This window comes from Pristis pectinata, chromosome 17, assembly GCF_009764475.1.
Source record: "Pristis pectinata isolate sPriPec2 chromosome 17, sPriPec2.1.pri, whole genome shotgun sequence".
Taxonomy (NCBI): domain Eukaryota; kingdom Metazoa; phylum Chordata; class Chondrichthyes; order Rhinopristiformes; family Pristidae; genus Pristis; species Pristis pectinata.
In genome coordinates, this window is record NC_067421.1 from 35,950,642 (window position 1) to 35,963,361 (window position 12,720).

Below are 12,720 nucleotides of genomic sequence, written 5' to 3' on the forward strand. Positions count from 1 at the left end.
CAAGTTGCATCTCTCAGTCATCATTTACAAAGTGTATGCTGAAAGAGGCACAACCTTCTACCAGCAATCTAAGATGAAGTAACTCTTGCTTTGCATTAAATTAGGACAGTTTTTACAAGCAAATAAGTAGCAAATTGTTTAATTCACTGAAATAAAAAATTAAACATTATAGCAGATGTTAGACAGATAAAGTTCATAGATAAATAATTCCCCTCGATGGATAACAATGCACCTTGATTTCAATTTGTATCCTCAGTTCAAACACTGCTTTTAAAGATCCATACTAGCCACAAGAAAACATTTGAAACATTTACTTATAGGTGCAGTCAAACATAAGGACAGAAGTAATGTTCCCAGTCACAACAATCTATTAGGTGAGTGTGGAGTTTATTTACCTTACTTTCTCCTTTATTTGAGGTGGGGCCATGGTGCAATACAGGTACTAGAAGCCATCAGTACATTTTCTGAGTCTCCTGTGGGAGGCTCGATAGTGGATGAATGCATTGGTATTCATTTATACAGAGTGACAAGTCCAACCTCTGCGACTTCCAAGCAGGTGTTTTTCTTCAGAATTCAGGTGTTGAGTTCTGTAAATTTGCACCTTAAATGTTGCTTTAAGTTGCGAGTAATTAACTCAGCAGAGAAGAGTTGCCTGGGGACAGCTAGGGGTGAAAAAAGAACTTGCAACTTCTACTTTGAACAGTTTTGCTTTATCTAACATGCGGCCTTTTGATACAAGGTCACTGGAGGAGCTGTGTGATGAAACATTTTTCATGGACAATATTAAAAATATTACTTATTTCAGTAAATTTCAACCCTTACATATCTGAAGCACAACTTGATGTTTTTTCAGTTCCATGAATGGGGAAAGAAAGCTAAAGTGATTGCCAAACATGGGTAGTGTCAGCTCCAGCAACGAAAAAACACCGGGGCACAGTAGTGCTCATGTTCCATTAAAATTGTTTTCATGTCCATGCAGGCAAATTCTTAAGATTCCATGACTCCTTGGATATAATGAAATTCTGTTTGGCATCTAGTTGAGACTGGCATTATTTGGAATGAGATTAGTTGCTAAGTAGCAATTCATTCAATGTACTGAAATATAAAAAAATAAAAGTGTTAACAATACTGATAATATTTGAGAATAAGGCTCCTGGATATATTGCTTTGAAAGCCATTGTATCTCTGATTCAGCTGCTGCAATCCCAACTCATTAAACTGCCTCTTTAATCAGTACTGACTTTTAAAAAATTGCCTGGGAGCTAGTAATTTGCATACACCACCCAACAACCTGACAGAAAAAAATATCCTTGTCCCTACCATTCCTTTGAGGTGAGGTGCTTGGCGATTCCCTGCCACTGTCCAAGGAAATAAAAATAAACATCTGGGTGCAATTTTGTCCACCTTCATGTGGCCATCTCTTTGAAGCAGCTCAGGATAAGTTCCAGGCCCCATAAGTACATTAACTAGCCGTTCTTCATGTTGAACTGTTGCTTGGTCATGGAGGACATCAGAGCCTTATGTTTTCTCCTGATTTCCACACATGTCTATTATCCAGCATATTTTAGTAATTCTGTCTCCAACCTCCCTTTGTTGCGAGGACAGGGGGACCTACTTGTTGAGATTATACAACCTAATAGAAGCCAGAGGTTTAATAGTGAACCAGGCTGCACTGTGCATTTGCCTGTTTGTTTTAAAAAGGGAAGATCAGTATTATTTTAGCAATTTATTAATTTTACAGTGTTGTCTTCTTTGTATGCTATTCAAGGGGGTAAACTAGAGGGAGAGAAAATCATCTTTTCTGTTCTGTCTCCTTCTGACAACCTTGTGAAATCTACCTATTAAATAATATTGCTGAAAATATATGGCCTAAGAATGTGCAGTTCAATGAAATAGATAACAATTACTAATGGCGCTGAAGCTGTTTAATTAAAAATATAAACACTCAAGATACAGAGAAACAGGAGTGAGCCACAAGGCCTTTGACCTTGCTCCATCCTGTAAGACTATGACAGATCCTCCAACTCAACTCTAAGTTTCTGTCCAGCCTTAATATCCCCTAAGTCCCTTTGAGTCCAAAATTCTTATCAATCTGAATATATTCAGTAGAGCTTCCACACCATTCTGGGTTAAAGAATTTCATAGACATGTAATCTCTGACTAGAGAAATTTCTTTTCATCTCAATCCTAAAGGCCAATAAAGGCCAACTGCATATCCTGAATCTTTGACACCAAATTCTGGTCTCTGCAGTCAGAGAAAACAGCCTCTACACTATAAATTCCTCTTAATTTTTTTAAGAAAATATATTTCTCATCCTACTTAACTTTAGTTTAGCTTCTTAATACTATTCCTACTTCTCTACCAGTTTGCACTCTTGCATGGTGGTCATTTTTCAAATTCTAAAGAAGGCTAGTTGATCTGAAATGTTAACTTTATTTCTCAGTCTACAAACCGAAATGTTAACCTGGTTAACCTCCCCACTGACCTGGGATTTTTTGTCTTGTATACTTTTCTTGTGTTTGCTCAGGAAGTGATTGCTAATACGTTATTTGAACAAAGGGGTCCTCACGGGACTGTTTGTTTCTTTATACAGGTCCTCCTCAGTTTAGGAATACCTGACTTATGTACAGCCCGTACATACAAGTGAGTTTTTGGGAGATCAGTGGGATGGATTTGCCAGATGCTGTGCGGCTGCAGGCATCTTCTGCCGGGTGGGAATTTGGTTCATGGCCACACTGCCGACTTGCGAACTGTTTAAGTTACAGACAGTTCAGAGGAACAGAACCTGCCATAACCTGGGGACGATCCGTACAGCACCAGTCTCTGTGTAATAGTTCAGGAAAGCATGACAATTTTCACCTCCTGCAATTAGTAGACCCAAGATCAATAGCGATATTTACTTTGTTGAGAATCCCAAGATTCACCAACTTGTCTGGGCTGATGATCAACTCTCTGATCATCATTGGTTTGTGAAGATCAGCATTTGGAACAAACAAAAAGCAACAGGATCAAGGGTTGGCCATACAGCCCCTCAATTGGAAATGGTGGCTTTGTGGCCAAGTTTGTGGATGATACAGAGATAGGTGGAGGGGCAGGTAGTGTTGAGGAAACAGGGAGTCTACAGAAGGACCTGGACAGGTTGGGAGAATGGGCAAAAAAGTGGCAAATGGAATACAGCGTAGGGAAGTGTACGGTCATGCACTTTGGTAGGAGGAATGAAGGCATAGACTATTTTCTTAACAGGGAAAGAATTCAGAAGTCAGAGGTGCAAAGGGAGTCCTAGTGCAGGATTCCCTAAAGGTTAACCTGCAGGTAGAGTCGATAGTAAGGAAGGCAAATGCAACGTTTCACTTTGAGAAGACTAGAATATAAAAGCAAGGATGTAATGCTGAGGCTTTAATAAGGCATCGGTCAGACCACATTTGGAGTATTGTGAGCAGTTTTGGGCCCCATATCTAAGGAAGAATGTGCTGGCATTAAAGAGGGTCCAGAGGAGGTTTACAAGAATGACCCTGGGAATGAAAGGGTTAATATATGAGGAGTGTTTGATGGCTCTGGGCCTGTACTCACTGAAGTTTAGAAGGATGAGGGGGGATCTCATTGAAACCTACCGAATATTGAAAGGCCTGGATAGAGTGGATGTAGAGAGGATGTTTCCAGTAGTGGGAGAGCCTAGGACCAGAGGGCACAGCCTCAGAAACGAAGGACGTCCCTTTAGAACAGAGATGAGGAGGAATTTCGTCAGCCAGGGGGTGGTGAATCTGTGGAATTCATTGCCACAGACGGCTGTGGAGGCCAAGTTATTGGGTATATTTAAAGCGGAGGTTGATAGGTTCTTGATTAGCAAGGGTGTCAAAGGTTACATAGAGAAGGCAAGAGAATGGGGTTGAGAGGGAAAAATAAATCAGCCATGATTGAATGGTGGAGCAGACTCAATGGGCTGAATGGCCTAATTCTGTTCCAATGTCTTACGGTTAATTCTGCTCTGCCATTCATTATGATCATAGCCGATGTGATTCGGGCCTCAACTGTATTTTTCTGCCTGATACTCATAACCTGGATTCTCCTGTAGTTTGAAAATCTCCTTTGCTGATCCTTGAATATATTCAATAATGAAGATCAATGGCTTTTTCTAGGGTAGAAAAATCCAAATAATCACAATCCCCTGAGAGAAGAAACTCCTCACTTCAATCTGAAATAGTAGTCCCCTTATCCTGAATCCATGTTCCCTACATCTAGACTCCCTCTCCTGGGGAAACATCCTCACAGCATATTCCTTGTCAAGCTCCTCAGAACATTATGTGCTTCAATAAAAATGTCTATGATTTTTCTAATTCCAGGGAGCATAGGCTTGAATGAACAGTTCTCTGTTAATGGTGGTGCATCATTCTCCTCATGAAATTGAACAGTTTATAGCAAATGATTAACAACTGATGTTGATTTAGTGGACCTTTTGATTATTCACACATGCCTGGATGACGGGACTTCCAATACCCATCACTGAGGTTCTCCCTCACTGCATCTGATAATGGAGTCCACAGTGTAGTAATTTACTCTAATTTTTCTGTATTGTAACTAAAAAGTATGGAAGCAGCTCTAATAGTGGTTTTGTAATGATATTGATTAAAGGTTCTTGGGAAGAAGTTATTATAATGGCATAATTCAAAATTACAGACAAATCAGCATATAACAGGGATTGTATGCTTAAATGCAAAATTATAACTGTATCAACTATTGCGCCTTACAGCCGATCAGCTTACTGTTATTTGTGAACTCGAGGATTCTATGAAGTTAATTTTTACCTGAAATCAATCTCGCCATCCTTTTCTTTGTCCAATAAATCCATCAGTTTTTGCTGTTCAACATCATTTAAAGGGACTCTAGCATTCTGAAACAGATGGAAGTTGTCACTGTGTAATCATTAAAACATGAAGTTTGGTTAAACCTCATTCATTCCGCTAAACAGATTTCATTCCACTCCGCTGTGGCTTTATACTATGTGAAGACTTGTAATGGTGGTGTTAGCTGCCAAAGCTACACAGTGACTGACAGGGCCCTGGGGCATGCTGTAGAACACTGAGACATGGGGGTATAAGTACATCATTCCCTGAAAGTGGTGACATAGGTAGATAAGGTGGTGAAGTAGGCCTATGGCACATTTGCCTTCATCAGACGGGGCACTGAGTACAAGAGTTGGGATGTCATGTAACAGGTGTACAAGATGTTGGTGAGACTGCCCCAGGAGTATTGTGTGCAGTTCTAGTCGCCAGACTATAGGACGAATGTAGTTAAGCTAGAGAGGGTGCAGAAATGATTCACAATGATGTTGCCGGAGTACTTGGGTTATAAGGAGAGACGGAATAGGCTGGGACTATTTTCTCTGGAGTGAAGGAGGCTGAGGGGTGACCTTATAGAAGTTTATAAAATCATGAGGAGCATGTTCACTGTCTTTTTCCCAGGAGAGGGGAGTCAAAAACTAGAGGGCCTGGGTCTAAAGTGAGAGGGGAAAGATTTAAAGGGAAGCTGAGGGGCAAGTTTTCCACATAGAGGGTGATGGGTATGTGGTCCAAGCTGCCAGAGGAAGCGGTAGAGGCGGGAACAATTTCAATGATGGGCCAAAGGGCCTGTTTCTGTGCTGTATAACTCTGTGACTCTATGACACTAGCTCTGGTACTGCACAGTCACAAGCAAACTGCCAAAACAAGTATTCAGACAACATCCAAACTAAAAATCATAGTAACAACAGGAAAGTATAGTAGGACTACCTGTGTGTAAGTAGCAGAATCAGCATGCAGTAGAGAAGCCATCGCACAACCAATGCTTCCGATCAAAGCTCTGCTGTTGCGAGTGATGGTAGACAATTAAGAAGCTAACTCCAAGACCAATGGCAGGGCCCAGCATGTGAGTGTTAAAGACAAGGCTGATTCAGCTCAGCTTCCTCCTGAAATCCCCACTATCACAGAAGACAGTCTCCAACCAATTCGAGTCACTTCACATGATATCTACAAGTGGCTGCAAGCTCACGACGCCTACTGTACTGAAGACCTGTGCTCCAGAACTAGCTGCACCTCTAACCAGGCTGCTCCAATAAAGTTACAACAGCAGTTCAGATAATTACTGCCCTATCTCAACCATCAGCAAAGTGATGGAAGCTGTTATTGACTGTGCTGTCAAGTGACACTTACTCACCAATTACCCACTCACCAATACCCAGTTCAGGTTTCACCAGTTCCACTCCGTTCCAGACCTTATCACAGCCTTGGTCCAAACACGGACCAAAGAGCTGATTTCCAGAGGTGAGGTAAGATTGATTGCACTTGGTAACAAAGCAGCATTTGACCAAGTGTGGCATCAACCAGCCCGGGTAAAACTAAAGTCAAGGAGCACCAAAGAGAAAACCTTCCTGTACTGGGAGTCATCCTCACACAAAGGAAGATGGATGTTTTTGGTCAATTATCCCAGCCCCAGCACATCACTTGCAGGAGTTTCTCAGGCCGGGGTCCTAGGCACATCAATCTTTAGCTGCTTCATCGATGACCTTCCTTCCATCGTAAGGTCAGAAGTGGGATGAATGCACAATGTTCAATTTCCTCAACAAACAAAGTAGACCATGCCGATGTGTAGCAAGACCTAGGCAACACTCAGGCATGGGCTGATAAGTGGCAAGTAACATTTTTGCCACAAAGGTGCCAGGCAATGACCACATCCAACAAGAGTTTAGCCACCTCCCTCTGATATTCAATGGCATTACCATTGCCGAGTGCCCCACCATCAATATCCTGGAGATGAACATGGACTAGAAACTTAAATGGACTAGCAACTTAAATGGACTAGCCACATAAATACTGTGACCACAAGGCCAAGTAAGAGGCTGGGTATTCTCCTGTGAGTGACTCACCTCTTAATACCATAAAATCTTTCCATTATCTACAAGGTTCTAGGTCAGGAGCATGATGGAATAATCTCCATTTGGCACCTCATCCACTACCAATGCACAGTGGCTGCAGCGTGTAGCATTTACAAAATGCACTGCAGTTACTCACCCAGGCTACTCCAGCAGCATGTCCCAAATCTGCAATGTCTGTACCACCAAGAAGGTCATGGGTACCATGTGCATGGGAACACCAACACACGCAGGTTCCCTTCCAAGCTGCACACCATCCTGATTTGGAAACACGTTGCTGGTCTTTCATTGTCACTGGGTCTAAATCCTGGAGCTCTCTCCTCAACAACTGTAGGAGTACCTTCACCAGAAGGACTGCGGCAGTTCAAGGTGATAGTCTGTCACCACCTTCTCAAGGGCAATTAGGGGTGGGGAATTAATGCTGACCTTGCCAGCAATGCACAGATCCCAAGAAATTAAGAAAAAAATGAATTTACTGGGTTGAACTTGTCACATAAGTTTAGTTTCATGAGAAACAAGCAAAGATTAAGGGGCTGAACTGGAGAATTTACTTACTGTGTCCTTTTGGAAAAAAGTCCTTTCTACATCTTGCTCAAGGCCCAGCTTCCAGTTGAGAGAATGAAAAAATAGTAGAATTTGGAGAAAGTCACAGTGGAAATTGGACTAAGCTTTCTTTGCATAATGAGTGTTGGAAAAGAATTCTATTTATTCAACTAAAACACGTAATATTTAAATACATTGAAAATAACAGCAATATCCATTTGCTGTCTGGTCTGGTGGGTGAATGATCTGTTCAAAAGCTGTGTGGATACAGCACCATCTTCTGGTACTCTACTCTTTACAAATTGGGCAAAGTACCAGCTTTTATTTACAGTGAGAACAAGATTTCTATGAGCTGTAGTTTCCAAAACCTATCTGGTTGTGCAAATTTTGAAGGGTAATCATTATTTAACAAAAGGTTAAAAGGCAACATTCCCTGATTACATCAAAATATCAGTAATAATTACGTACATCTGTTGACAATGCAGTTTTACACTTGGAGATCTGTAATGACTAAACATGACAAGGCGATATTCCCTGTCTTCAGATGTGTGCACAACAGCTCATTTATAATGCAGTGCAGTCAGCAAAGATTTATAGTATAAACATCAAGGGTCAGTGGGTGGAACCCTCACCCTGAGCCAAAAAGATATGGGTTAAAGTCCCGTTACTCGGCCTTTAGTACAAAAAGCTGTGCAGATCTTTGCCTGAGACTCTGTTGGTCCTAATGGATGGATGTAAATGATCTCACAACTCTGTTTCGAACAAGAACAGGTAATTATCCCTAATGTCATGACAAATATTTATAATTCAACCAACGTTACTAAAATAGGTATTCTCTCCATTAACACATTGCTGTTTCTGGGATCTTGCTGTTTTATGGGTGTCACGTTAGCGTAACGCTTTTACAGCGCCAGCAACCCAGGTTCAATTCCTGTCGCTGTCTGTAAGGAGTTTGTACGTTTTCCCCGTGTCTGTGTGGGATTCCTCCGGGTGCTCCGGTTTCCTCTCACATTCCAAAGATGTACAGGTAGGTTAACATGGGTATAATTGGGTGGTGTGGACTTGTTGGGCTGGAAGGGCCTGTTACCATGCTGTATAAGTAAAGTGTTTTTAAGCTTTCATACTGGCTGCTGTACTTCCTGTATTATCACTGGCCCTTCAATGATGACGGGTTTGAATCCTGGTACAGGAGTTCCCTGGGTTATGGAAGACTTGACTTATGGAAATCCAACTTCACACAAATACTCCAATGTCTCCATGAAAACAAACTGCCAATTGTACCTGATCATGGATGTTTGTTGTAGAGTTTAAGATAAGATTGAATAATTTATGCTGAAAACGGTTTGACTAAAAAGAAATGTCTCACAAGAATTTTGTTGTCTTTGCTGGGTCTTTTATGACCAAGTCTATGACGTCTGGCTGCAAATAATTCAACTTGTTGTTATCTCTGTGCCCTCCTTGTTTTTCCTTACTGGGACACTGCTTGTTTCCAACCTACGGATAAGTCGGTTTACGGACAGTTCTCCAGAAAGGAACCCTGACGTAACTTGGCGAGCACCTCTATTTCCTCCCCAAGAGCAATTTCAACACAAGGACTTCAGTTGTTCAAGCAGTGGCTGATCATCACCTTCACAAGGGCAATCAGGGATGGGCAATCAATGCAGCTTGCCCTAAACCACCACAAAATAAATATAACAAGAAACTACAAGAGTGACTGCACTCTATGTGTTGTATTTTGTTGGCTGTAAAACACTTTGGGATCCCCTGGAGTGATGTGTCCTTGCTTTTCTTTTGGAAATACCAGTTACAATGTACAGTAAAACCTATAATCTGGACAGTTCACCAACTGCTATCAGCTCATCTTTGTTTTCAAGTTATAAAAATTTCTGTATATTTTTTCAGTTCAATAGAGAGTCCTTTCCCTAGAGTTGTGCAAGTGTAAACATAGAACAGTACAATACAGGACTAGGCTCTTTGGCCCACCATGTTTGTGATGACCACGATGCCAATTTACTATCTGCCTGCACATGATCCGTATCCCTCTGTTCTCTTCCTGTTCATGTGTCTGTCTAATTGCCTCTTAAACATTGCAATCATTAAACGTGGAATCCCAGATACAGAGTGGTTCCTCTGCTGCAATGGATCTTGAGTGTACAGCTCCCCATGCCATTAAAGCCATCAATTTCACAAAGCCCAACGCTGATCAATATTGAGCTGGGTTTTCAAGAACATAGAACATTACAGCACAGTACAGGCCCTTCAGCCCACAATGCTGTGCTGACATTTTATCCTGCTCTAAGATCTATCTAACCCTTTCCTCCCACATAGCCCCGCATTTCTCTATCATTCATGTGTCTATCTAAGAGTCTCTTAAATGCCCCTAATGTATCTGCCCCCACAACCTCTGCCGGCAGTGCGTTCCACGCATCCATCACTCTGTGGAAAAAAACTTAACACTGACATCTCCCTTATACCTTCCTCCAATAACCTTAAAATTATGTCCCCTCGTGTTAGCCATTGTCGCCCTGGACAAAAGTCTCTGACTGTCCACTTGATCTATGCCTCTTATCATCTTGTACACCTCTATCAAGTCACCTCTCATCCTCCTTCTCTCCAAAGAGAAAAGCCCTAGCTCAGTCAAACTATCCTCATAAGACATGCTCTCCAATCCAGCCAGCATCCTGGTAAATCTCCTCTGCACCCTCTCTAAAGTTTCCACATCCTTCCTGTAATGAGGTGACCAGAACTGAACACAATACTCCAAGTGTGGGTCTAACCAGAGTTCTATAGAGCTGCAACATCACTTCATGGCTCTTGAACTCAATACCCCGACTAATGAAGGCCAACACGCCATACGCCTTCTTAACAACCCTATCAACCTGTGCAGCAACCTTGAGGGATCTATGGACGTGGAGCCCAAGATCCCTCTGTTCCTCCACACTGCTAAGAGTCCTTACTTTTACTAAATAATGAAAAGGGCTGATGTGTTGGAGGGTACCTGTGGTACAGAATTTGTGATTTTATGTGACTTCAGAGTACCACTTGCATATTTATGTTACTTGGGTTTCTTAACAAGGTTTTGTTTGGAGTGTCTGTTCAGGCATCCTTCACTGTATTTCAATTGTAAAGGATTCAGTGACAATACTGACCTTCAGTCCCTCCTGGAATTTAGAGAGTCTGATATGCCTGTTCTCCTCTAAATCGAATGCATCTAAGAAATGCTCCAACTTCAGGTGATTCTCCTTCATGTATTCTTTCAGTCTTGTCAGGGGATCAGCCTGTGACAAAAGGACCGTGTTAATCAGCAATCAGCAGAAAAGTGGTATGTATACCCGATTGTGGTTGGACATCTATTCTCAGATGTTCATTTTCTCTTTTTTAATTTCTTGTCAATTTTCTCCCCTCCTTGTAACGCTGATGAAGGGTCTTTGACCCAAAGGTTAACTCTGTTTCTCTTTGCACAGATGCTGCCTGTCCTGCTGAGTATTTCCATCATTTTCTCTCCTGAACCTTCTGGGAACCAGTTGGAGATTGGCATTGTAGGATCAATGGCCTAGAGAAGTCTCAAACAATATAGTTAGCACTTAGCAAATCTGTAAATTTTCATTTGGCAACAACGAGTGTAGATATTTACATGCTTAAATTACATTCAATAATGCCAACATTGCATAAGCTGGTAGCACTCTAGCCCCTGTGTTTGAACATTGCAGGTTCATGTCCCACTCCAAAGACACAGGCACAAAGCTCTAGACTGACACTGCAGTGCAGTGCTCAGAGTGCTGCACTGTCTGATAACGTTGGCCTTCAGATGAGACATTAAACTGAGGCTGCTCTCCAGGTTTGCATAAAAGAGGAATGAGGGTTAATATCTTAATCATCGCTATTTGCTTGTTATTATGTTTCTGTTGTTAGAGTTTGCCAAGTGCAATTTGACTACTGGGTTTCCTACTTAACAACTTTGATTAGATATCGTAGTGTAGTGGTAGCCAGAGTTCTGGATCACTGATTCAGAGACATGAATTAAAATCCAACAATGACAGCTGGAGAGCTTAAGATTCGAGTAATTAAATAAATCTGAAATTTAAAGAAGTGTCAGCAACAGTGGCTATGAAACTACTGTAAACGCCATCTCATTCACTGATGTGCTCTAGGGACATCAGCCACCCGATATGTTGTGACCTCAGAGTGACTCCAGCCCCATGAGTGGGATTGTCTCTTAACTGCCTTCTCCGTTTGCGTGCAATTAGGGTGAACAATAAATGCCGATGTTGCCAGTAACATTCACATTCAATGAATAAATAAAGAAAAAAATTACAAAGTACTTCATTGATTATAAAGTGCTTTGGGATTTTTCAAGGTTATGAAATTCACTAGATAAATGCAAGCCTTTAATACAATAAATCCTTTGCTGATATTATTTGTTTTAGTGTCCACTCCATCCTCCAAATGCATGCGTTTTATGAGGCAAGGAACTAAAATACATCTTCAATATTTCAATGATAAGATGGTCCTCAGGATAGTGAGGCAGAAACCTCCTATTTACATATCCCTGTTGTGAAAGCAAAGAGGAAAAAGTAAACATTTACTTTAATCAGCTTCAACTTTATTGCTCCATTGGTGATAAGGAGACCTAATGCTTCTTTGCGGACATGAACTTTACCAGTTTACTAGGTACATGGTTGAAGAGTCGCCAGACACTTGTAAACTAATAATCTGGAAATGGTGTAATGCAGTGCAGGGCTAAGGATCACCAAATAACATTGGGGGTTGACAAGTATATTTAGGGATATATTTGACAATAATAAATACCGTTCTTCTTGAAGATACTTTAGTTCAGATTAGCAAAACAACTTTCTACACTATATAATAGGATTCAACTGAATTAAACAAAAGGTAATGCCATTTAATACCACACACTGAAAGTCGTGTCAGTCATAAAACAAGAGTAAATCTTTACCTTGGATCTTTGTATCTTGAACTGATCTAGATTCTTCTCATGTTTCACTTCCAGATTTGGAGCCTGTTCTTTTACGCTATTGAACAAGTCCTCAAAATCGTTATTAACTCTGATATCCTGAATAGAAATACAAAGAATCAATGCCATGCTGCTGTGTGTTGCTGGGAAGACACAAGTTGTAGAATTCAAATAGGTGAGGCCATTTAGTCCTGAACCCATCATGAGCATATGGGTACCACTATGAGCGATGAGGCACTCTCAATCCTGGTATCTCTACGGAAATGAAATGTACAATATTCTTACCATGCACGGATT

The 12,720-nt window shown here is 41.2% G+C and overlaps 1 protein-coding gene across 3 annotated transcripts in view; it reads right to left on the reverse strand.

The window, feature by feature from the left end:
- Positions 1 to 206: 206 nt before the first annotated feature.
- lrrc74b (leucine rich repeat containing 74B) overlaps positions 207 to 12,720 on the reverse strand; it is a 35,331-nt gene continuing 22,817 nt past the window's right edge. For all 3 annotated transcript variants that reach the window (XM_052032217.1, XM_052032216.1, XM_052032218.1), the window contains 4 exons: positions 12,406 to 12,522; positions 10,598 to 10,726; positions 4,804 to 4,889; positions 207 to 1,095 (listed from right to left, as the gene is read on the reverse strand). In XM_052032217.1, the coding sequence (XP_051888177.1) occupies positions 1,065 to 1,095; positions 4,804 to 4,889; positions 10,598 to 10,726; positions 12,406 to 12,522 (363 nt within the window). In that variant the 3' untranslated portion in view covers positions 207 to 1,064. The remainder of the gene's footprint in view (positions 1,096 to 4,803; positions 4,890 to 10,597; positions 10,727 to 12,405; positions 12,523 to 12,720) is intronic.